The sequence below is a fragment of the Papilio xuthus genome, unplaced genomic scaffold, assembly GCF_000836235.2.
Source record: "Papilio xuthus unplaced genomic scaffold, Pxut_1.1 DF827680.1, whole genome shotgun sequence".
In the NCBI taxonomy this organism is placed as follows: Eukaryota; Metazoa; Arthropoda; class Insecta; order Lepidoptera; family Papilionidae; genus Papilio; species Papilio xuthus.
This window is the reverse complement of record NW_013530969.1, coordinates 4,679,299-4,706,266: the sequence shown is the minus strand read 5'-3', so window position 1 is coordinate 4,706,266 and position 26,968 is coordinate 4,679,299. Positions and strand designations below refer to the sequence as shown.

The 26,968-nt window shown below is 33.4% G+C and overlaps 4 protein-coding genes across 7 annotated transcripts; 2 read left to right on the top strand and 2 right to left on the bottom strand.

Annotated features, from left to right (window-relative positions):
* The first annotated feature begins 2,808 nt into the window (after positions 1-2,808).
* LOC106117501 (uncharacterized) lies at positions 2,809-4,428 on the top strand. Its single transcript, XM_013311849.1, has 4 exons — positions 2,809-2,897; positions 3,003-3,078; positions 3,352-3,470; positions 4,238-4,428. Exons 1-4 carry the CDS (start codon positions 2,864-2,866, stop codon positions 4,378-4,380), a joined length of 372 nt encoding a protein of 123 aa, XP_013167303.1. The 5' UTR covers positions 2,809-2,863; the 3' UTR covers positions 4,381-4,428.
* A 55-nt stretch (positions 4,429-4,483) lies between these two features.
* MED18 (mediator complex subunit 18) lies at positions 4,484-6,227 on the bottom strand. Its single transcript, XM_013311112.1, has 5 exons — positions 5,956-6,227; positions 5,748-5,879; positions 5,464-5,668; positions 5,251-5,363; positions 4,484-4,830 (listed from the first exon to the last, which is right to left on the bottom strand). The coding sequence occupies exons 1-5, from the start codon at positions 6,049-6,051 to the stop codon at positions 4,711-4,713; spliced, it is 666 nt and encodes a 221-aa protein (XP_013166566.1). The 5' UTR covers positions 6,052-6,227; the 3' UTR covers positions 4,484-4,710.
* Positions 6,228-6,382: 155 nt separating this feature from the next.
* Rrp4 (exosome complex component Rrp4) lies at positions 6,383-8,259 on the top strand. The gene is made up of 5 exons (XM_013311102.1): positions 6,383-6,625; positions 6,715-6,952; positions 7,082-7,216; positions 7,401-7,583; positions 8,027-8,259. The coding sequence occupies exons 1-5, from the start codon at positions 6,501-6,503 to the stop codon at positions 8,240-8,242; spliced, it is 897 nt and encodes a 298-aa protein (XP_013166556.1). The 5' UTR covers positions 6,383-6,500; the 3' UTR covers positions 8,243-8,259.
* Positions 8,260-8,531: 272 nt separating this feature from the next.
* Ctl2 (Choline transporter-like 2) lies at positions 8,532-26,619 on the bottom strand. 4 transcript variants are annotated; one of them, XM_013311613.1, is made up of 13 exons: positions 26,347-26,619; positions 15,655-15,777; positions 15,214-15,377; positions 14,943-15,135; positions 14,431-14,651; positions 12,475-12,640; positions 12,068-12,293; positions 11,646-11,826; positions 11,143-11,284; positions 10,882-11,035; positions 10,209-10,500; positions 9,494-9,719; positions 8,532-9,115 (listed from the first exon to the last, which is right to left on the bottom strand). In XM_013311613.1, the coding sequence occupies exons 1-13, from the start codon at positions 26,405-26,407 to the stop codon at positions 9,018-9,020; spliced, it is 2,247 nt and encodes a 748-aa protein (XP_013167067.1). In that variant the 5' UTR covers positions 26,408-26,619; the 3' UTR covers positions 8,532-9,017. The 4 variants fall into 4 exon arrangements, with proteins under 4 accessions (XP_013167067.1, XP_013167070.1, XP_013167069.1 ...); XM_013311616.1 differs by lacking the exon at positions 14,431-14,651 and adding an exon at positions 13,931-14,058; XM_013311615.1 differs by lacking the exon at positions 26,347-26,619 and adding an exon at positions 22,841-23,169.
* Positions 26,620-26,968: the final 349 nt, after the last annotated feature.

Below are 26,968 nucleotides of genomic sequence, written 5' to 3'. Positions count from 1 at the left end.
ACTTTTTCTATACTACTATTATAAAGAGGAATAATTTGATAGTTCGTTTGCATTAAACAGGCTCCGAAATTACTGAACCGATTTGAAAACTTTTACTGTTAAGGAAACTACACTAAACCCGAGTGTTATAGTTTTTTTGATTGTATATGATATTTTAATACGGCGCGGACGAAGTCGTTGGCACGTGCTAGTGTCTAATAAAGTTAAGAAAAATAACTATTACCTTTTACACGTTACATGTAAAACTATTTAGTGATAACAACATACTTGCACCGATGTTTATTCATTCGAATGACAGTAGCTGGTCGTTTGACTGCGTTGCGGTGTGGCGGCCGAAGGGGCGACGTAATTTGAGCCACATAGCCTTCGACTCACTCGTTAATAATCTTTTTGTACACTGACAGACATTACATACATTATCTTAATCGCAAATATAAATCATAATCTTACCTCATACATAAGTGCAAACAACGGTTGAGAATATAGATTACTGACGAAAATAGTAATGGTGACACTATGACCGAGTAAGCATAGGTACCCTATTTTTTATTGATCAAACAGTCTTGAGATGTGAATAACTTGCTATGTTTTTGTTGGACGCCGAAGTGCATTGTTTAAGTTTCTTAGAAATACGAGGACATTTTTTATTCTAATGAAAGAATAATTAACAAAATCAGTTCAGTGTAATTTAATGGATAAATAAAACATTCAAGGAATGAATTCTTCGTAACTATATTATGTGGTTACATTTCAAACGGATTTTAAACAGAATTAGAGCGGATATCAGTTTAATCTCATTTACTTAGTTGTATCGAACTATGCGCGAACGAGTATTAAAATAAGTAAACGGATTGAGTTAGAAATAAGTCGGATAGTTAAAGGAAAAAAATGTTATAGATTGGGGAAAAAGAAATACTTTATTATAGGTATTCTGTATAATATAGTGATCGACATCTCGAATAGTAATGTTTATACAGTTTTACATGTATATACTCGTTATAAAGGTGACAGTTCACACTAAAAATACTCTTGTTGTTCTTTATTTGGTCCATTATGTTGTGTTACAGGGTTTGCGAAATGGTCTACATTGAAAAAATTTCGCTTAATTTTACGGTATTTTTTGGAAAGTCAATGCATTTATGGTTCCGATAATACTAATTCTGCAACTGCTGATGACTAGAAATCCTGTTTTTTTCTATTCTGTTCCGCCTATGAATCGACAGCACGGGAAAACATTTTAACATTTTTATCATTTTATTAACAAAATTATTGAAGTCCCTAAGAAATAGCCTAATACCAATCTGTACAGGTAGGAGGGGTTAAGATAGTTCATTAGGTATGATTTGAGGGTTTTGTTAGCTATGTGAGCGTCAAGGTGAGCGGGCGCGGCCACGCAGCGCCGCCGAGTCTGCCGCCGCCGGCCCGCCCCGCGCCCCGCACTCCGTACCATCACGGTCTTAAGTCAAATCCAGATGGGCGATACTTTAACCACATGGAAAGTTTTTATTATTGTGTGCGATATGACAAGAAAAGATTAAATTAAAATAGATAAAATATAAAGAATGCCGTTATAATTAGTTAGAGACCGATTGTTGTAAAGGTTGTTTTGAAATAAAGAAATTACTTTTACACTGGCGATAAACATTAATTAGCATTTTTAAATCATGTATTAATATAAAATGTGATTTCTTCTTATATATTGCGCAGATAATATAATTTATTAAAAGATACGCTCGTGTGGTAGAGGCTTTATTCAGCTATCGCAGCGCCGAGCCGACCCACGCCACTAGCGGCCTACGCGCCGCGGCCGCGCTCCATGTGTACGCACAGTGAATCATGATGCCTTACCACAATAAACAATGATATATTGCGCCCAATGCCTACGTTTACACTTAGCCGTAAGCCCCTAAGTATGTGTTAATTTATTATATTTGTCTCTTACTGAATGCTCGTGACGAACAGATTATTAGTAAATTAGATTTATCTACAATACCAAAACGAAAGGAGATTGCATTTTAATTTTAATTATGTTCGATCATTGTAAATTACTTTTATAGGTTTAAATGTGTCTATTTTCTTTTAGATTATAAGTTATAATATAATATAACTGCACTGAGCTCTTTATTTATAATAACGTACGTAACTAAATTCACGATAAAAGGACTTCGTATATAAGGTTATCAAGAGAGGGTCGCGGTTGCGGATTGTGTACTCATTAAAATAATTATCGCAAGTTATATATTACAAAACGAAAACAGAAGGAACTACGATGAGTCATCGCGATGCCTGATGCCTGTCACGTCGCCATTCTTTTCCTAAGCTGTCGCTTTTCCTTACGCATTACCGGAATTTTAGATTTCTTTGTTACTTCATTCGAAATTTATAACCAGGAACTGTTGTTAGATGTGCAATGTGTTTGATTTCTCCGTACTCTAGGTAAATCTTAGCGGACAATTTTAGTCGTAATCATTGCTTAGAAGCTGAGAAAATGTCGCTTTACTATGTTACTTTTAATATTTAGCTAAAAGTTTTAATTTTTGACTCGACCAACCAAAACAAAATTCCTGGTACAGAATTGTTCTTATTCCCTTGGCTCCATCGATCATCGCTTTTTGCGATCATTCTCCTGTTCTGTGCCACTTGTACAACGTTTAACGTTTTGAGGATATTGTCTGTTATTTAAAATTTTACACTTTTATAAAAGTTATAACCAATACGTCTTTAACATAAATTGTTTGAGTATTTTCATTTTCTATTAAATTTGAAATTATTATTATGCTGTAAATCAATTCAATTAAATGATAAGGAAAGTTATTAAAAATTATTATCGGATTATGCCTCAGCATATGACAAGCCTCGTGAAATGAAGGAGTCTATACTTATTTTAGTGAGTCTAGGTATGTAAATAAAACTATTCAAAGTTTACTTTCAGAAGAGAACTACTGATTATTTAGCCAAATAAAAACATGCCATATGTCACAAGAAGCATATTTTCTTTGCAGCGACCTGCGCCTTATGCAATTACGAATACGACAGGCCCCTCGTGTATAAGAAAAATCCCGCTCCCGATGGTCATAGGTAAACTTATAAATATTTGTATGTTGTGCTTAAAAATATATTTTCCCGACTAATAGGTGGGTCATACATAATCATATTACATTGAAATCCGAACTACAGTTTCGAACGTAAATTATCTTACTCTTATTAAAGTTAGATGTTTGTTAGCATTTTTCTCCAGAAAATTTCAACGGATCGTATCGTTCGACGGATGTAGCAAGAACAATAGGCTGCGCTGCGCTGACGGAGCTGCGGGCGACAGCTTGTATATACATATTATTTTGGTATTTTCAGATGCGGATTGTGCCCTACATATTACCAGAAGACTTGCGGATTTAATATGCAAGATAACTCTACATACATCTTCGACAACCACTGCATAATGGATCTCTATAATTGTTTCGAGGGCACAGGTTAATTATATACATTTGAACATAAAATAGATAAGTATACTAGCTCGTATGCGGACTTACATATATTATATTATAATTAACTAATTAAGTGATTGATTAAAGATGGAATGGCATTGTGTTATTAAAAATCCTCTTTTACGCGTTCGAAAGTCAACGGAAAATGTTGCATAAACAAAAATCATAGTAGTATTAGAAATGCGCATGTATAGATGAATGGATGCATGTATGTTTGAAGGTATCTCCAGACTGGTTGAATAGATCTTGCTGAAATTCCTCATAAATATAGAACACAGTCTGAAAGAGCACGTCGGCTACTGAATAGGTTTTTTTTTTAATTCTAGTCCTTTTTTAATAAATAAATAAAGATGACTTACCACCTCAATGTCTCGTTCACCACTTGTGGCACAGATTCCTGATCACACACAAGTTAAGGTCAATATGTGAACTAAGCCTTTTACCGTGCTAACCTTTACCTTTCTTACAACAAAACCGTAACATGAATAAATGAAAGGTACCTAGCGACCGCGACCGACTGCCCTTACCGTACAAATGCGTCGAACAAGCGAGGATTTTTAAACTACCCACTTGTACACCAAAATATTTTTGTACCCACCGTCACCGCGAATTATAAAACATATGTAATAGTATTATATATAATTAGGTTTGATTTGGAATGGTTGTGCGGGTTGAAGTAAAAATTAAACTTACCTAAACCAAAAGTTAATTTGGGGATATTAAAGTTTTAATCAAAATTAATTTATTGACAGAATTTATAACAATGAACTACAACAAATGCCTGTACTTTGGGAACTTCGCATACGTTCACGGTTTCAAGAACGAAGACAAGGATTATGGAGAGGATCACTTTATCATAAAAGGTTCAAAGAAGAATCCAGACTTTGTTGACTAATTTGACAGTTTTAGGTTAAGACAATGTCTCAAATTTATTTTCACTCATATAGTAATACATATCTATGCCTTTGCCAAATAATATAATAAAAATTGTATAAAAATGTTTGCTTTATTACATATAATATACAGGTTTTTCGAAGTGAAAGCTTTAATTAATTTAGAGTCAGTTTTTGAACACTATACTGCACTTTACTACACTTTAATTGCTGTAATGTTTGAAAAAAGGTTGTTATATTGAGTTTTTACTGTTATACATCACATAAGCATCACATTTGAAATTCACAGTTAATGTTTTAAGGTTATTAACAGCTTAAAGCAGGTACATCTGCTAGGACATATGGCCGAGACGTTTGTAGTCTATCTTGTCAAGTTGCACAAGTGGCCTTAACTGATCTGCGAACGCTCGCATATCCTCACCAATAGCATCTTGACCTTGTGGAGCCAATACCTGAAATACATTACAATTATCTTAGTAATATTATAAATGCGACAGTTTAGCGGATGGATTGATGTTTGTTTGAATGTATCTCCAGAGCGACTACTACTACTATCAATATAACAGTCTACAAGAAAGATTTTTTTATACACAGCTAATCTTTAATATTTTGAATAAACTTTATAAGGTTTGTTTCAGAATAAATTAACTTCTTGTCTGCACTAAGATTTTTTTACAGTTCTAATTTTATTTTGACTTTATTTATTTATTTATTAAGACAGGCCAACAGCATACTTATAAAATAGCAGAAAAACAAAAATCACACAAACATTTTACATATGTATGCCAATAACAAGCATGCACAAACTTCGTTAGACGCGCTTTGACCTTAAAACATACTAATTTAAATTAAAGTACATAAATTATACTTACTGATAATTCAACTAAGTAACTTTGTGAGATTGGCTCCGGAGACATTGAGCTTTGTGATATTTTGAACACCTTTGACACTGTAATCTTCATGCGACCTTTTCTAAACATATAACCTGAAATTTTTTAATATCACAATTTAATATTCCATCTGAGAAATTCATTATATTCTAGTCTTATTTTACATAATCAGAAAAGTTTTAATAAGGATCTTACCTTTAACACTATATTCAAATTCAATCCTACATCCAAGTTCATTGAGAAACTCAATTAGCATACCACTACAGGCAATGTCAAGACTTGAGCGGACAACAGTTGGTCTGCTCTTATCTCCTAGGTCTGGTTGACCAATGTACCTTAGTTGAAAAGGCATGTCTCGTGCATCAAGAGCTTTTCTTACGCGTAACATAAGGGGTGCCGCCTAAAAATAATGTTTCAAACATTACAAAAACAAGGGAAATTAAGTTTATATTTATATTGACATGTAAACCCTTTTTTACCTGTTGGTTTGGATCTCGTAAACTAAAGCAAACTTCCTGATCATCAAAAGTTTCAGTTCCAGCATCTACGTTGTCACAGAGCCCGCGAAGACGATGTAGCAGAACTTCTACTGCAGAATCTAATACAGAACCCTGTTGGATATACCATTTTTTAAATTTATGTAAAAGAAACTATCTAATCGCAATCTCATTAAAATTATACAATTACCTGTAACAGGTATTCCTGATTAGGTATAATATTAGCTTTAAGGGCCTGTGAAAGGCTGTCGGTTGCAGTTATGGGCGCTAAATTTGCAGCAGACATGTTTATTTAATTCCTTAAGCAATTGACATTTAAAAGAATCGGTTTGAATGTACTTCCATTCCACAGAAATAACGGTAAGATTTACATTAGTTTAAATTATTCTATTTATAACAAAAGTAGCAAAATGCAAAATCGCAACTCCGAAAATCCGTTTTATATTTGTCAACATTTGCCAAATTGACATTTGAGTTTTGACAACACAGAGTATGTGTCATTTTTCGTAGATAAAAAATCTCCTCAACGCACAGAGTATATTAAAACTGTACGTCAATTTTTTTTCTGACTGTTTTTCTCTGCTTGAAGCAAGACAGATGTCAAAAGCAAATGTCAATGTGTCAATGCTTTATTATTTAGTTTCAAAATAGTGCTTTTGTTACTTGCGAATAGAATATTTAATCCACAAAGATAGCAAAAGAGCGGTTGTAATTCCGATTATATTAAAAAACAATATGACTGGCCACGTTTCTATAAGATTAGCATCAGAACGAGTAAACCATAGCGTTGCTACTAGTAATGAATTGCCTCGCTTTTATACGCCGGGGGAAGTTATATCCGGTATGCAGGACTTTATGCGGTAAGAATCATTAACATTATAAAACTTCAAAATAAAAGGTTATAACTACTATATTGCATTATTGATGCAACTTATAATTCATTTTACAGGGGCCATGGGACTTATACAGAAGATGACAACCTAAAGTCGTCAGTGGCTGGTGTTATGCAAAAAGTTAACAAATTGATATGCATTAGGCCACTAAAAAGTCGATACGTGGGGGAAATTGGAGATGTTGTTGTTGGTCGTGTCTTGGAAGTGCAGCAGCGACGCTGGAAAGTGGATACTAATTCACGTTTAGACTCGATACTTCAGTTATCTTCGGTCAATCTTCCTGGAGGCGAATTGGTATGTTTCAATGTTTCATGTAATATATGTATTGCATTTACGATTGAAGTGTTCATAAGATCTTGGTAAGCTTATATGAATGGTTATTTAATGATTATTCTTATTCTATTTTATTTCTATTTTATATAGCGTCGCAGGTCTGTTGAAGATGAACAGTCCATGAGGAAGGTATTACAAGAAGGTGACCTGATTAGTGCTGAAGTACAGAGTGTGTTTTCCGATGGCTCACTCTCTCTGCATACAAGAAGTCTGAAGTATGGCAAGGTAAATAGGTAAATCATTACCAGCAAGTTAAATGAAATAAAACTTATAGAAATAAAACAATAAACATATGTTCTACATTAATACACGCATACTAACATGTGGTTGTTAAACTGTTCAATATGTTGAGTTAACTAAATCTCAATTTGTACACACTGTATCATACAAAGCATGATTTTCCTTCCAGCTAGTCCAAGGCACACTAGTGAAAGTATTTCCATCTTTGATTAAACGGAGGAAAAATCACTTTCACAATATTCTCGGAATTTCAATAATTATTGGTAATAACGGCTACATATGGATATCTCCACGTGAGAAAGAGTCTACAGAAAATGATGATCTTGAAAATATTGAGAAAGCTAAATTAGAGGTAACACTTTCCGAAATCTTTCAATAATGTTAAAAAAATGACAGATTTTATACAAATCATGAAGTTTATATAGAAACGGCTAAACAGTCACATATATTCTGTCGCGGCATCACCCCCGCGTTCGCGAAATAATCGAAACTAGTTGGTGCCGCCACCGGACATATATATAAGTGTTTAGCCGTTTTTATATCAGTTTATTAAAATGTCTTATGAAAGTTTAAATGATTTAAGTTATGAAGTATTTTGCATAAAAACTATATTACTATTATTAAATTCATAAACAATGCAGACAACATTTTTCGTTTAAATTTCGTATAATTTCATTTGGTTATGATTTCGTTTAATTTGAACAAATTACTTATTACAACTTCAATTGTCAACAAAATCAATCTTTCTGCTCTTACCAGAGAGAATATTTTCATAGTCTTTGTTTATTGTTTTAGCCTGTTAGCATCTCTATCAGAGAGATTATGGCAAGAGTGAAGAACTGTATTGCCGCTTTGGTTGCATCCAAGATGATGTTGGATGACACAAGTATACTGATGGCATATGAAGAGAGTCTCAAGTACGAGACTGCAAAGGAAATGTTAGATCCAGAGGCAATGCTGGATATCGCATTTTTAACACAGCACAGATTAAATTATGTAACGACTGAATAAACAAATTAACAAGGTTATTTCTTTTTTTTTCGGAATTTAATTTTTTTTTAAGGAAATTGCGCGATCAGAAAAAAGTAAATTTGTCGAAGTAAATGTATAAACCTAAAACAATTTTACTCATAAATAAAAACGACTATTAAGCGACCTCTAGTTTTGATAATACGAGAATACGCAATGTGACTCGTTGATAGTTTAAAAATCAAAGCATACCAAAAGAAGTGGTATGTTGAGTTGTTGCATATATAATTAAACAAATGTTTATTTTCATAAATGTCTTTATAAATGTAATAAATTGTAATTGTAGAATTTAAAAAGTAAAAATACAATAATTCAAAAATTTCAATCGAAAATTGCGAACATCACATTCATAATGTGTTATATAAAATATGAACAACTTATATTAATGATTCCATACAAAATAACTTATTTTAAACAGTGGAGAATTATCTGCCGTCTAGCGTTGCTATAGTTCTATAGATTATAAACATTCATTCATATGCTGTGATTCAAAAATTACATAGATTTATAACAAATTAAAATGCATCAAGGAACGGACAGAACTTATGTAACCATTTTAAAATTAACATAAAATAAAATATTACAATAGGAGTTTTAACTAGACTTAATAATACGAAGAATAGTAATACTTTAAATTTTACAATGAACACAGAGTATACCAAAAATTAAACAGGTTAAAAAGATAGCCAGCATGACAAGATCACAAGAAAGTCACAACACTTTTTTTTATATTTGGCACTTACTAGTATCTAAACTACTACTCAATCTTATTTCTCTTTCCAAGTATTTTCATAAGGTTTTTAGACATAGCGTAAGGTTTCTCAGCTGAGCCATCGTTTCTTTCGCAATCTTCCACTGAAAAAAAAAAAATTAAGAGCTTTGCAATTTGACAGTATGTGAAGGTAAGTATCCTCTTGTGTGTGAAGCGTCCCAAATTGGGACACCCTTCACATACACAGGAGGATTTTCTTGTCTGTGGGGCATCCTGTTTCGGGACGATGACACACTGTGTTGATAGTGTTTAGTTTTGCGCGTATTTTGCGGGGCATATAGTGTTTACTCTTTTGCACTTAGGAAAATCGGAACCGTAAGTAATATTTAATCGTCCTATTCTAGGACTCTCCACAGACAGGGAGACTCCTGTCTGTGAGAGCGTCCTGTATTTTGGGACTCACAGATGGGCTGATTTTGACATTTTGACAGTTAACATACGAAAGGGTATGGAGTACTTACAAAAGCAAAGGAACAATGTGTCCACAGCCATAGAGTAAACATTAAAGAATATGGTGCAGATGAGGTATGTGGCAACACTGAGTATGACAGCTGGGATGTAGTTGTGGTGCAGCCGCTCGCCGCGCGTCACCTCGTACAGGTAGTTCACCTGCAGCAAGTAGTACACCGCGAAACCCACGCCGATCGATATCAGTAGCTTTGATAGGAAGAATATAAAATCTGTCACCTGGAATACAAACATTTTTATACTATAATACAAAATCTTACTAATATTATAAATGCGAATGTATTGATGGATGGATGGATGTTTGTTTTAACGTATCTCCAGAACGACTACATGGATCTTGCTAAAATTTGGTATAGATGTAGAACTTAGTTTGGCAGAAGATATAGGCGACTAATTAAGATTTTTATTAATTACGCGCGGATGGAGTCGTGGGCGACAGTTAATTAACTATAAGACAACAATTCATATTTTTTTTATTTAAAAACACATATAAGCGTATACTTTAGAATTATATAAAAAGAATTGGTTGTACAATAATTTGCGTAATTGCTGTTAAAAATGTAGCATTCAATCTAATTCAAATGCTATCGTATAGTACCGAATTAAGAAAGACAAGGACAGACTATCGAATCTGCCATTCGACTTTAATTATTGACTAATATTTTGTTAAAGAATGAAATTAAAATGCTTATTGCTTGTTATATTTACCTTATCAAGTACGACAACTCTGACGATGTTCCTCATGAGCAAAGAGAAGGCATCTCTAGCGCTAGAGCAGAAGTTCTTGCCGTGCACCGCGCACATTATGTACGCGTTCTTGTTAATGAACTTGAGGAAGTTCTCCAAGCACCAGAAGAAACATTTACAGAAACACAAAATGCAGCGAGTGAACGCGTTGTCGAACTTTTTTATTTTATGATCTATGTACTCCAGAATAACTCGTATTACTCTGACTATAGCTATGATGAGTGAACCAAGAGCTACAGTGCCCAGGTGATATCTGGAAATAAAAGAAGAATATTATATACTTCTTATTAAATCTTACTAATATTATAAATGCGAATGTTTAGATGGATGGATGTTTGAAGGTATCTCCAGAATGGCTGAACGGATCTCAACGAAACTTGGCATACATATAGAACATAGCCTGGAACAACACATAGGCTACTTGTTTTTGTTTAATTCCGCGCGGACGAAGTCGCAGGAGACAGCTAGTAATATTATAAAGGCGAATGGATGTTTGTTAGAAGTTATTAAGTTTTAGAAGCCAGGTTATCAAATTGAGGTACATATAAGGTCCGAACTTTATTCAGACGCTTCAAAAGAAATGGTAAAAGATGTGAATATAATTTTAGACAGTATGGTTTAAGCATAAATGTACCGCAACGTCCGATACACGCCAGCAGTGAGCGTGAAGAAGGGCAGATTCTTCTTATGCATGGTCCAGTACCAGGTGGAGAAGGTGCTCGCAAGCATCATATCCGCTACGCCGCTGATGAAGAACATCGTCCAGAAGAAACCCAGCAGATTCACCACTAAAGAAAGCAATAAAAATAATTTAAGTCTTAATTTGTCCAAAATATTTGGCAAAATAGATTTTTTAAGTTTTATTATTGTTTTCATTGGTATTGGAATAACTTACAATGTAAATATAGGATGCTATGTGGACTATCCAGGCCGGTGAAGTGACAGGAGGCGAGGCGGCAGGTGGCCAGCACGCCCGCGCTGGCGCTGGTGTCGCGGCACTTAGATGTAAACGTTATTGGATCGCAACTTACGTAATCCTGGAAAAAATTAAAAAAAAACATAATTTTTCGTAACTAACTCAAAAGTACAGTCAGGTGCATGTGTACAAGTATTTACAGTATGTGTACATTTATAAACCTTTAGTAACTTGTTGCCTTCGGTGTCAAAAATACGTATATACGTATTCGTCATCAGTATGGATGCATCATCGAAAGCATACGGATGAATAAAAGCATACAAATTCCAAAAAAATAAGACTTATATAAGTTTTTGAGGTAGGTAAATTGAAATGAAGTTCCTAAATGTATGCATATTATGCAGCTGACTGTACTGAAACTATTAAATATTTTTTTCAACATGTAAATATCAGTTTTATTTATTTTACTAGGAATTACATACCTCAGTGTAGGCGCCGCTGCAGTCACAATTTGTGTCATTCTTCAAATTGACGACGCGGAATGCTGGGTCACCAATGGACAATAGATACATGAGGACGAGCACGCCGTACGCGATCGCCGCGCACTGAACTAACCACGGAAATATAGGGAACAACACCGTCGACTTTATAGCTGTCACTGCCCTGGAAACAAACGGAGACTTTGTTCTATACACTGATGACAAATCCTAAATAATAAAATTGGAATGTCTGTATGTAATAAAAAAACACATCGTGTATTTGCGTAGCTCATAACGAATAATCAATTTTTTAAGCGTTTGCCTGTCTGTATGTGTGTGCGCAAAATTGTGTGTTACTTTATTTTTTTAATCCGCGCTGACAAAGTCGTGGGTGATAACTAGTTTCAAAAAAGAGTTAAACTCACTTGCTCCCTTCTCTTATTAGTGCAATGGCGATAACAATTCGACTTCTCAGGAATATGATAATAAATAGCAGTATAGTTAGCACGATGGCCAGCACCACAAGGAGCGTCATCCAAGTCTCTTGCTTCGTGAAGATACTCTGCGCGTATCCCTTCAGGTTAGTCGTTTGAATAAGACTGACTGGATTGTCGCGGTAGTATACATAATTTTTGTAGCACAGGTATATTGCTGGAAATAATACAAAGAATTCTAAAGATCTAAATTCATACGACATTTTTATATTCTATCCAAAACTCTTTCTATTGGAAATAAGGCTCAATTCCTTCACATTTAGGACTGTTACTACTATACTTTTAAACAGTTTACTGCAATATTTATATTATAAATTACATTATATTTATTAACATACAGAAGCCGAAAAGTACGTGTAGGCCGGCAATGGAGAGCCATACAACAGGAGCGACCAGCCAGCGCAGCAGCAAGATGTAGACAAAGCAGAGCACCACCACGCCCAGCATCGCGCCCGCCATATACCACCGTGACTGCACCAGGTCTTGAACTATTTGTGATGATAGCTAGTCATAGACACAAAATAAGGTATAGTTATTATCTCTGTTTACATGCACTGGGCCAGCGTAGTTTACTAAATCCTAGTCCCCCTTGATGTAGGGTAGACTGTGTTTTTTGTACATACTTGTATAATGGTCAAAGACTACTGTACCGATTTCTATAGATTCACCATTAGAATATCGCATTATCTCTAAGTAACATAGTATATATTTTATATTATTATTAAATGTTTAAAAATACATTTTATGCGAAACCGGAACTGACTATTTGCCTAATTTACGAAGCCGTATAAATTCCGGCTGTTTTGAAAACTGAAAACTCCTCAAAGATTACTTAATATTAATATAGATGTATTCGAAATAATATCAAATTATTATAATTATTTTGTCTACTTATATTTAGTTAATTAGAGAAACTGTATTACGATTGAAATGACTCATTACAAAATTAATCATGCTTGGGGTTATTAAGGTAACCTTATTTACTCTATATAATTAATACAACATGCAAATATGTAAATACGTTACTTAATAACATTTTTATTACATCTCTATAGGCTATTCAGGAGGGACTACGTTAATTTGCTAATAGATTACGTCACTTGCACAAACATGATGATTGCATGCTAAAAAAAGTTCTACGTAGTTAATTCATAATGAATGAATCTATTTGAATGCTTTCTTACTAATTAATTGAAAATAACTCTGTTAAAAATATTTACCCAAATATAGAACGACAAGTGTTAAGAAAATCCAACACTGTGCCGGTTCGGCGCAACACTAGCATTATTAAAATATCAACGTTTATGTCCCCTCACTAATCAATCTGACACTTGGTAACAAAAACGCGCCATTTGCTACCAAATGATTCTAATAATGTCTAAAACAAGAAAGAACTTATACATGTCAGTGAGGAATGATTTATCTTCAAGTAACTACGTATTTCTTTTGTTATTAATAGTTTGAATAAAAAGGAAGCAATTAATCTGAATGTTCCGCTTAAGTAAATGCTTTAATCGGAATTGGTACATCAATAATTATACGTATACTAAACATAACCTTGAAACAGACAATTGCATTGAGAATATGAAATCTTAAAATAATAATATAATTATTGTTTTCTAAGTTTTAGTAATTTTATGCGTATTTGCTTGCGATATTATTCTTATTGTTTTAGATACAAGCGTTATTAGGATAGAAATGATGAAATTACGAAGACAGATTATATTTATGATTTGTTTTCGTTAAAACCAAAAACAATAAGATAGATATACATACAAACATCATATACTCTACCTGATCGAATTGTATCAATTTGCTGAGTTGTTCGAGCACCTGATTCTCGTCCAGATTCACCAAGTTATCGTTGATCTCATGGATAACGGACATCGCCTCAGAGATGAAAGGGAAGCACCGCCCCACCACTGCACCAGCACCGACCAAACCCCGTGTTAATATTAAATGTTATGTCTACTTTTATAATAAATAATCCATAGGTTTATTCCATACCTCTAGATACTATTTTTCGTAAAAATTCGTCGTTCAAATATCAACAATTTTTAAACTATAAAAATTTTCAAGGCGCGCATTATCAAAGGATTATGTAGGATTTAAGCGACTACTTTTTTGTGCTTCATGATTTAGGTATCTGGAGATATGTAATAGCTTTAGAATATTCTATTTTACTATCTAGAAGTGCCATACATTTAAAATATTAAAAGCGATGCTCATGCTGAACGGTTATTCGAGTTAGTCTAATCGTGCGGTATGCGGTATACGGCCACATGTCTACATACGACGTGTGTCTCTCGCTCGTTGTTGGTGAAGTAGGTGACCCAACTAGCAGCGATCCAGCCCACATAGGAGTCTAGTGCTGTTGCACTATTCAGTAGCGACCTCTGCGCTGCCTGCGGGTCACGCACGCAAGTCTCTCCCCCGCTGACCTCTGTCCACTTGGACCCCGGCTTGGTGTCCCTGCATTGGATCGTCGAGAGGTCGCCGATGCAGCGGAACAACACTAAAGCGTATATTTTATGTCTAATCGGACTCGGTTAGCGTTACCATTTAAATCATGCCACACACTCAATAGGCACACAATGTTACAATTCAATTATCAAATTCCATTTTTTTTCAACGTAATACGCAAACTTAATGGTAACTCGGTAAAAAAGAAACACGGGGTCAAATCATTTTGAAGATAATTGAAATATGGTTACTGCCCGTAGGACTGTTTGAATTTTTAGCATTGAGCAAACATTAAGTTTGAATCGTATAATACCACCAATACAGTACATTGACTAATAATTACCTGGTTGACTTCTCAGTACAAAGGTAGCGCATTTGCCGGCTCTGATGTTTTCAAGCGCCTGAGTATACGTCAATGTGGGCACACTGACGTCATCGGTGCACACCATCTTGTTACGTACTTGCTCGAAAGACGCCGCGTTTGTGATTCTGGTTGGAAACACTATCGTTTCATCTGGACACTTGTTCACGCATATCTGTAATTTATGAATAAAAAATGCTAGTATCTTACAACTATGCTATTTGTCATTTGTGCAATTTCTTTTGTGGCTTACTTGCTGTGTGGGGCAGCCGGTGATCGGCGTCCCCGGCGACAAACAACGCGTGAGGTCGAAAAACATGAGGTACTTTTTATCCTCAAGACCGGAGTCCATACCGCACCGGTGACCACGGGAGTCTATGGGCGCCAATAGTTTCTCCACATTCCCGTGCGTCATACCTGGACACATACACAAGTTTTAAATTTCAAATTGCACTTTTAGTGAAACTCAATTACGTCATGTTTTATTTATTTTCATTGACCATGTTTCCGAGTTATGAATTTACAGTTTAATTGGACTAGTCTTATTGTGGACTGTTGCAAAATAATAAGTGTTTTTTCATTAAATTCACATTACATTTATGATTATTATTATTGATGCCGTTTCACAGCACAGCCTTATGCGATCTTGCATTTTAATGCTAATAGATGGCGATAGTGTGTTGATTTTGCTTACCATAATATCCGACGTATCCCCAGGCGCAGAGGAACAGGATGAATAGAATTAGCCACAAGACGTCAGTGCACGATCGGTTGTGGATGGGCCCCTTAAAATCCGGCTCATACCGTATGGGTTCTCCTGCAACAAAATATATTTTAAATTTCTATAATTGTTAGCTTCTTTTGTTTACTGCTACAATGGCTAAGAGTTTGATTAACATCAAAATTTCTGGATTTTTTAAAAACGTAAAAAAATGTGGATGTAAGGTAAGGAGATCTCGTATCTATGCAAACTAATGCAGAAATTATCCTACGTACTTGACTCCTTTGGTGAGACACAGCAATCCCCACAACATCCCATTGCTGCACTTTTATATTCACATTCAAATAAATATTTACAACACGGTCATTGTACAAAATTTGCTTTAAATTACTGGTTTAATCGTCTATAACCAAAACTAAAGTGTTTTGACGTAACCTAGTTCTTATCAAACTGATTATTGAAAGTAGATAACGTTTGGCATCAGAATTTATATTTTTTTATACTTTGTGTCAATTTTGCCTATTATAGCCAACGAGATATAAAATTATGTATATGATTTTTTTTTCCTACAGAATACACAACTCGATCAATTTCAAATAAAAAGTTTTGCCGGTTCCAGCGTTATTTAAATTGTTACTTTTTTGTTTAATATTTAATTTCCTTTCTTAATATATTGAAACTTATATTAGACATCGTACGCTATCTGGAAATACTCTGACATTTTATAGAAATAATAATAAAAAGTTCAAGTTCATAGAACAAATAAAATTAAATTTCCAAATTGAAACGATGATCGAATCGACAATTTCGGACTTTTTATATTTTTATACGATACTTGTAACTAACATGTGAAATAGCACCATTTGTACACAGTTACACTATATTTGTTAAATAATGTATTCACAGATTACACTCGTTGTGGGTAAATTTGTTTTTGCATTATATTTAAGCACTTTCAAACGTTGCTTGTGTAAAAATGTTGGAACGACCTCGTTTGTATGTGAATACGATAACGTCAGATACAATACTGACTTTACATTGCGCTTACGACGATTTACTAAAGCCACAAACACACGACACACCACGACAAAAATATATTTTTTCTTTTTTTTTTCTTTTCACATTCGTAATTACCTATGGTGATTATTGGTGATTAGTGATGAGGTAATTACGTATTGGTGATACCCGTAATTATGTCATATATAGAAAAAGTAATTCAATGCTTAGAGTTTTCGTTTTGTCTTTTATATCGTCTTTTTTCCTTAACCAATAATCTGCATAGTTCTATTTTATTTTATGCTTTTTTGTATCAAAATTAATCATTATCGTACACTATATGAGTTAATGCAATCATCATTCAAAAACTCTTCATAAACTAATTATAATTAAAAACATTTAAACCAAGTATTTGCTGAACATAACCGTAGTTAGCTAATGTGTTCTAGGCCTTATAATATATGTGTGAATGGGCTGACAGTGGAAGCGGCCGCGGTGACGGTGACTACAGACTACGGGCTATATTTATGTCGGTGTGCATTGCGAGATGCTAGTGATGTCCGCGAACATTACTTGTAAACAAAATGAAACAATGAAAAATTACTTCTTATAAGACGATGTATACATTTTTATCTCTTTGTTGCGCCATGCTGGAGCATTAGTCATGCGCAAATTGTGCGTAAATGTTGGAACAATGATATACCAGAAGCTTAGTTGCAGTTTGTTTTAATTTTAAAACAATGAAGTGATGTGCCGTTCGTAATAATATTTAAATGTGTGTGTAAGATTTATCTTAACAAGTTTATTTTCCTTCCGAAACCAGTCTCTATTGCGTTTTTGACATAATATATAGTTATAAATGTTACATCACTAACAGGCCAGTGGCAGTAAATACGTACTGCCTACGTTACAAAGATCGTACACATAAAGATCTACGTATTTAGGACAAGTTTCTTAAATTAAATTTGAGTTTTTATTGACTCAAGAAGTTTGAATATTTGTTTATTCTAATAATTCATAGATATTCAATTTATCGTTTGAGATGCTTTGTTGAATTAGGTATGTACAATATAATATGTTCTTTATTTCGTTGAAATAAAGATTATTTTGTTTTATACACTTTTCTATGAATCAACGTGAGTGGAAGTGGTGAGAGCATTATTATTGGTATCTGAAGTATGAAGAGAAAGATATTTTTATTCTATGATATTTTAGTAAAAAGGTTTTAATATCTATAAATAAGTAAAAAGGTTCACTACCATCTAGTTTTAATAAAAAAAATATAGGTCCTAAATAATTGATTCCTTCAATATTTAAACAGCAGAAAAATTGCAAAAAAATCCTATATGTTATAGGGTGTTCAATGTAAATATCTCTCAACATTTTCTATCATACTATCGTAAAGCAAAACGATAGAACGCCGCTGTGGTCGTGTAAAAATAAGTCAGATATTTTTATCTACAAAAAAGTTGACAATCTGAAAAAATTAAAAACAAATATCTCTTCGCTGTTTATCAAGGATAGATCACACAAGTTCACTAACCAAGTTCCTTTCAAGCAATTTTTTTTAACAAAGTTTCAACTTTAGGTATAGACCACTTTGATATTTCTGTATTTAGTAACTTTGGCAATGAACACTAAACAAAAACGATACGGATATATTAAATAATTCATCTTGTTGCCGTTTAAATTGCTAAACCAATTGGTATAGTGGTATGAAGACCGTCACATAAAGAAACCTTGAAACAAATATAAATTTAGATATTATCCATGATGGCATTATATGTAATAATCTCTTTGCTTTTTAAATCTGCATCTTAGTAATTCTTATATTATCAAAACTAAACAAATTAGACGTCATCTGTAATTTTTTCTGTGGTTATTTCGGAAAACATAATTAAAATGTTTTATATAACAACCTCGTTAAGAAAGACAATGGACACTAGATGTGGTCCGCTTTGGAAAGTTTGGCGCACTTCCAGCAGATGTTCACAGAAGGTCGCAATAGAATCAGTTCGGCCCAGTAACTCAGTTATGTTTTCCTCGTATGTAGAAATGCATTTAAAACGCCTACTCTATTTATTGTTAGGTTAAGAAATGAATCATATAATATACAATTTTACTAGCTGTCGGCGGCGAATCCGTCCGCATGGAACTAAAAAAAACATTAGGAGTATTTGTGTTTTTCCACACTATGTTCTACATCTATGCCAAATTTTATCGAGATCCGTTGAGCCTTTCTGGAGATACCTTCCAACAAACATCCTTATATCCATCTAAACATTCGCATTTATAATATTAGTAATATAATTCGATGGAATATTCTTTTCGAGTGATGCATATATTACTGTAAAGCTGTAAAACTGTAAAGTACAGCAAGTTTCTTGCAGCAGATGTTAATGTCAAAGTTAAGATTATATTATGACTAACAACACTATTTCACTAATTATGTTCAACATTATATATTAATATGGATAGATTGTGTGAAAGAGTATATGCGTAAGAAGGGGGTGTATTCAGATATGACGGCTGATAGAGATGTATGGAGTAGTACATCTAATGCCGACCCTCCGTATGGATGTTCATCATGTAATAATTTTTTAACATAATTTAAAAATTGTTAATTCTGATATTGACAGAAATGCTAACTAATCACGTTGCATATGAACTAATTTGATTTGTACTGAGATAATAGCCAGCTTATCGTTGTGTACGGACTATATCATGAAGGTTCTGATTATTTTCTACGTACTACAGATAATAGGAACTCATTTGTGCAAATGCAATCGTACGCGTAGATAAAGTTCACTTGAATGTCATCCTGTTAACCACCTCCCGACAAATGTAGTAATAACGAATAATGAAGTTGTTTTTTTTTGTGTTGATAAGATTATTATTATTCCATTTTAACAGTAGGTTTGAGTGTTGGATTTTTTGTGTACACTTTATTGTTCCAAGATATCTTTTAAAAAAATTAGTCATAACAAAGTGTAACAGGAAAATACCATTTCTTTTTCCAGAGAGGAATGCTTTATGCATACTCCGCGCCCCGGGGGGGAGGACGCGGTAGTTATGTGGGATTCTCCTCCATAGCGGAGGCATACCCACTAAACCCCTCTGTTCCTCCAACGCATCGGGACGGGGCCACGGGCACGCTTTCGCTCTCGTCCGCGACCCCGTAACAGGAAAATACCATGACTAATAAAACAATTATACGATTTTTACCAAAAATCAAATGATTGCAAAATTAAACAGTCAAAGATATAGTAGAATTGTTGTGGATATTGTTGCTTTCTCAAAGTTTAACTTGTCTGGTAATGATTTTGGTATTTAGGTTAAATATAACCGACACATGAGGTTTCCTTGTTATTGCTAACAATTGCAATGAATCTGGGAATCCAACGCCATTGCTTGTTTGATGAGCTGTTATTCATAACAGTGTGATAAGATTAAAACAAAAATATTTAAAAATTTTAAACATTTGTTTCAAAATTTTACAGTAATTTGAAACTGTGTATTAAAATAGTGTATTACATTGAATTTATTTTACTTCTTACTAATACTATAAATGCGAAAGTTTATATGGATGGATGGATGTTTGAAAGTATATCTGAAACGGCTACGAAACGGATCTTGATGATATTTAGCACAGATATAGAACATCAGCTGGATTAAATAAGTAGCCTGTGTGGAATTGTTCACTTAGCAGTCTATGACACAAAACTCAGATAATTTGCTCATATTTGAGGCCATTTCCCAGAGAAGAATGAATAGTATAATGTGTCCGTGGCCTTACAACAAATTTTGTAACTTCTTACATTATCACTTTAAAAACAAATAATTAGTTCAAAAATTTATTATGTTATATGTACATTTTTCTACTCAGAATATTACTGTATATATTGCGTGCTTAATTACATATACATATTTCATAATACGTACATGTAATTTGCAATATAATTCTGCGTTCAACAGATCGTATTTCTAAATATAATAAATTTCTAAATTAGTAGGCCGTTATCAAGTGTAATGTAACTCCGTGTAAGCCTGGCGTAGGCTAAATTAAGCGTACAAAAATAAAGTTGACGATGTCTTTATAAACAGACGGTTTAAATTGTTGTGTAGTAAAAACAATATTTAAAAAAAAAATTACACGAACCTCGTGCATTAGTGGCCAGAACTATCCCGTCTGTTTCAAAGTTCATTCACCCTAATCAACTCGATAGAAAGACATGCACATATATTATACATATTCCCTTTTCCTATATATGCATGAAAATGGGCAATGAACTTATGAATACTATTTTTAATTTATTTTAACAAAAAAAACTCTTCCTTTATTAAATATTTAATAACGTTTCTGCCACAACGTTTAATAAATGACAAGTTTATTGAAACGTAAAAGTGATTTAAATATATTTTAATTTCTATTTATAAAGGGACGAGACGGACAGGACATTAACCTGTCTGCTTACCTACAGCAAGGTAGGTCAAACGGGTTTATTTATAAGTACAAAAATTAGTACAAACCAGGATTTTTTTTTAAATATTCCACAAGATAACAGCGCTGGGGACAATAATAGGTGTAATGTCCCAATAATTAACCGCTTCATTTATTCATGTAGTTATTTTAATCACGAACTGAACGCAATGCAGGTTTTTCCGCTCTCATGGTTGAGTCATTTAAACCTTCAGTGGTACTCTCTAATAGGTAGGTTAACTGATGATAAATTTTCTCCTTGAAAAGTTACATTACCAAGTCGAAAAATTATTCTGGCACAGCGCACTCAAGGTTCCTCGGCCCTTAGTCCCTTCATAACATTCTGTTCTTTGTTTGCGTAAAACAGTACCGAGTAAGGACCATAAGAATGGGACTTAGCCTATTTTGTTTTAAGTGTAAATCCGTTGAAGTAATAACATAAGTAAATTAATTCAACCTTTGCCAGTCGTCTCGTTATTACAAAATTACGTAAACTAAGATCGCGGCTCGGTGAAGGTCATTTTCGTTTAACGCAAGTAAAGCAAAACATTAGCTTTATCGCTTAGGCATAGAACTCGCAATGCATTTGTTATACAATTGTACACTGCGTCCATTGATGCATAATCAATATGCGATACTTTGTCACGTTCAATTAATTTGTGAATAAAAATTATTTCTTTCTAATATGTTTATCTTAAACATTAGAAGAGCTTCTTAAAAGCGTTGGAAATGTTTATAACTTTTCTTTTGGACAAGGCTTTTATGAAGTCGGTTTCATTAATTTATTTTTTAACTCTTGAGAGTTCATGCGCTTATTTACTAGGAAGTTAGTGAACTCTGTCTACCCCTCTGGTTTATGAGCGTGAGTAATAACGATTTTTTATTCTTGTGTATCTTATCAAATTATAACTTCCTGTACGTATCCTTGCTTATTTAAATGTACCTACATTAAAAAATAAAAACTGACCACTAACAAGATAACAACAAGGTCACGGCCAAATTGAAGCTATAATTATTTCACAAAAATCCAAATACGGCACCACTGGTTACATATTAATACATTTATTTATATTACCACAATTCGTTAGTCAGTACATATATAATTACTTATTACGTTTACGCAAATAGTTCAGCATTGTAAATTATATTAGGCAAAATGGTCGAATACAAATCGAATCCAGAACTAGCGTCCGATCATTTAAATTAGTTCGACATTTTAATAAACTACACATCGCAAATATGAAAATAAAATTTGACGTTTCATAATATAAAATAATTATCAATATAATCATACTATCATTTTTGATATCTTTAAAGGTACAAAAAATCTCGATGAGGGCAAATTTCAGAGCGAAATTAAAGACAAAAAATAAAGTGTATATTTTCGAAACGAGCTAGTTACGTAGGTATAACATGGAGCTTCTGTTATTAATGCCACTTAAACCAATTGACCAATTAATCCTCTTCGCCTTAACAATCCCGGAAACGAAAGGAAATACCTACATTTTGTGATGCCCACATTATTTGCGTCAGTAATAATTAATTGATTCTTGTAGAAAAAATAATATTTTGTTACACTTTTTTGTTTACTAGCATTTAATGTGTGTATGCGAAAGCCTCATGCATTATAAACACAATATACATGGCTAATTTTAATCTATTTTTTTTCATGTGTAAACTCACCATAATCTTTACCCATGATGTTGATTTATGAGCATTTAAAATAAAAGATGCCGGGGTCGATCCTTTGTTGTCAAAACAGATAAATCACCGCTAAATATTTTTGTACTACTATCACTTTCACGACAACACACAGTTGTTGTTTAACTTAAACAATCGAAAGTATTATTTAAGTGATAAAGGCGAAACGTATCCATATTTTAGATTCACTAAAACTTTGAAAGTGCCTTTTATTTACAAACACACTCGTAAGCGAAAGTTTTGTAGATACGCTAGCAATGAATTTAACGATACGTCCGTACAACGGAGCGTCGGAACAGCGACTGCTGAATGCTGATTGGTTGGATTGGATGACTACAACACGACTGAATCACTTCACTCTCACAATAGTGCAAGAGGAGCGTAGCTGAATGTTGTCGTCGCAACTCGTTCTGTTGTTCTCCACAGGACAACACGATAAGTGCAAGGAAAAAGGAAATGAGACTATGCATAAAGGAAATAAAGTTAATAATTTGTTTAAAAATATGAAAAAAACTAATTTTTCATTGTAATTATAACTTGGTCTACTACCAAGACTATTCTTAACATTAGTTAGCATTAATTAAACTTATCCTGCTAACAAGGCAGATGATGCACACAGGGGGATAAAACAATGCAACAAAACCGTTATTTTTATCTTTTTTTTCATACGCTACATCATAATCATGACGTTCACGTGTCGTCAGCTAGCAATGTAAACAGTGCCAGTTCGTCATACGTACAGCGGCTGCACCTTATTTAGAGCAACAATAAGTTCAATTAAGTTTGTTACTCTAGTGCGGTTAGCAGCTACCAGCTAAAACTGTGAATTATTGTTACTCATATTTGTATTTGCTCTCTTACAAGTATCATCAATATCATTAAAGATTACATTATTTATTAAGAAAATTGTCACGGCAATCGAAACCCATTGTTAGATTTTTTTAACTATCACCACGCTGGGACTGTAACAAGAATTTTTGCTAAAGTAAGTAATAGTAGAATCTCACAGTCGAATTTTAAAAGATGCTGTTAACAAAAAAATTTTGCGTTCTCTTGAAAATTTAATTCGATAGCATTTCTTTTTAATCGCAATGACTGTTGAAAAGAATTCAAATGATATTTTCGTCATTACTCTGTATTTTTAATGTTCTTTCTTATCTTTTTAATATCTATAATATAATAATATTCATAAACAATCTTAGATAACCGCTAGAATTCAAGAATAATTATTGTTTTCTTTGTGATTACACGCTATCAATAATTATGACTACATTTATTTGCCTGCTTATTTCACGAGAAATGATTACGGGCTTTCCCTATTATTTATTGCTCAACATTATAAACATAATTGTATGAAATGTCACCATAAACCTTATCAGTAAAGAATAACTCACTTGTTTATTAAAATAAAGTTCGTCAAATATAAAATGCGTTAATTTCTATTAATAATAATAAATTAATTAGAGTCGAACCGGGTTTTTGGGACTTACGCATAGCATAATGGAGATATTCCATTTTAAGCAGAAATTTCCATAACAGAAAAACATTAAAAAATAAAAGGATGCGAGCCATCACAATTCGATGATTATGTATGAGGAAAAAAATAATTGGATTTGTTCAACTGATTATGTAATCTTATCAATTAATATGCTTTTTATAAAATCATATGAGATTTTATCAATGTTTACTATAAGACTTAGTTATTTGATCTTCCACCGCGATGTATTTCCTAACGTGCCTAATATTCCTTTATTAAAATCAAGTACCAAAATATACGTTTTCATAGGATACGATTTCAATCAATAAATTGTAAAGAGCAAAGATTTTTGCCAGTATTGTAATTGCTTGATTACACGGAGTTACCAATACCTAACATATTTAATCTTTTATGATATCGCGTGTCTTCTATCTTGAGTATTATAATTAAAGTGCACTTAACTTAAATCGTTTATTTTGCCACCCCTTTATCACGGATGTAGAATGCAATTAGTGTACAGAACGTAAAGGCGACGCAACAAAAACATGCAAGCAAGTTAGAACTAATTACTTTCAAAGAGCCACTCTATTCTGCAAAATATTTTTCTGGTTATGTACCTACCGTGGGTTTCTGATACCACAATCTCTGTTTAAAACATATCGTCATTCCTGTCGCTATCTTTGACAAAACAGAGATAGCAATATATTTTCAACGGGAATTTTGGTCTGATGAATCCACGGTAAATCATTGTTTCATAAGTAAGTATTCCATAAATCTGTATTCATGGCATTTATTATATTCGTAGTAGACTTATCGGAAAAATTAAGATTGGAAAACAAAAAAACATTATTTTGTTTAAATTATACACGTACACCATTATACCACAAATAATCGATTGCCAGCGTGCACAGTTTTAATTTAACCATGATTAAAAACAGTTATCGAATGTACATACTACTCGAGATATTATCACGAGTTTTCTATATACAGATAGATAGGCAAGCATTGATTACGGATCGATGGCGCTAATTAGTTTCACAATGGATTTAGTACTTCTTGGAACACACAAGTATTTGCTTTGGCATAATTACTTAGAACGCGTAGTAAATGATGACTTATAACTCGTAAGAATCCGTACTAAGTTCTGCTAAAGCGTAGAAACGCGGTACGTTGTCTTGCTAACCTTATTTGCATTAAATCTATGTGGTAACTAAAGCAAGACTTTCTCCAGAACATTTTAGATATCAGAGTTGGCAGCATTAGTTTGTCTCATAGAATATTCTCAGACAATTAGTAAGCACTGAATTGTCTTTTGTAACCTGCTTATTGGGTATTTGTGCAATGAGAATAATTTAAAGTAATTAGATTGACATTTTCTTGTCTTTACCTAAATTCCAAAAGATCAAATAATACCTTAAAACATATTAGATACAGGTAGTGTATAAAGTATAAGTACCAGCGACCAATGAGCGAGGTCACTCGCAATATGATCAGGTATGCAACTGCGCTAGGATTTTCGGCTTTGGAAATCTATATTGCGTCAAGGACAAGTCTCACGGTTTTTAATTATGTATATCTAATTTTCATTAAAGAAAAAAGTTTTTATTAATAAAAAGGTCGTTAATTTATTATACAAAATACTATAAAATATACTCAAGTTTAAGATTTTATGTCAATACATAAAATATGTAAGTAGTTAGTACGATCACGTTTGGTTCTAAGTTAGAAGATTAGGAAATATTCTGAAGAAGTCCATTAAGCGTTAGATTAGTATTTCTTAACTTATTGTAAGCAGATTGTCTGCCGTCTGATCTGAGCTCTTAGTACGTAAGTATGCGCTATGAATGCAGCTGTCTAAGTGAACAACGGTCAAAGACCTCTCTCAAGTTTCATTAATGCGCTCTATATAATCAAATCAACGTTGTTTTTATTTTACGAGCTGATTATATTTACGTATTCCTTTATTGACAAGTGTTAATATAGAAGTCATTTATTTCTTCGAATAGCTTACCTTTAGTTTTAACGGGTAAAGGATATAATGCCTGCAACGTCTTCAAGAATTCATTATCCATTTCGTAGTAACGATCAAGTCTTCGAGACCACACGGGTGCTTCTTAAAATGTTTAACATTTGAATATCTCAATAACTTATACAAATCCGGTGACGGTTAAGAGGAGTTTTACGTTGTTTAAAGCGGGGTAAACGTCCCAAAAGGAGCAGGATGCGAACAAAGGAACCGCCACCGTCTGGTTGTTGACCCACGACTAGCTCCCAACTACAGTTTCACGTTGCAAATATATTTTAATCTACCCTCCAGTAAATACGATTCAGACAACTTTATGTAACGTCTTTGTCCTATCGTCTGCTTATAAGACGTTGAATTGTTAAAAATCCTATTTTTGCAAATATTGCCCATGTACATATTTGTTTTTTACAAAAAAAAATTGTAAACAATTTTGATAACTACGACAGCGGCGCCATGGTTTACTTGGTCGAAACGCTTGTCTGGTAAACAGGAGATCGTGAGTTCGAATCTTGGTGAGGGTTTGATAAAAGTAATTAATCATAGGTCATTATCTTACATAAAACAGAGATAACTTTTAAACGCAATTTTGGTCTCAGAAACCCATTGT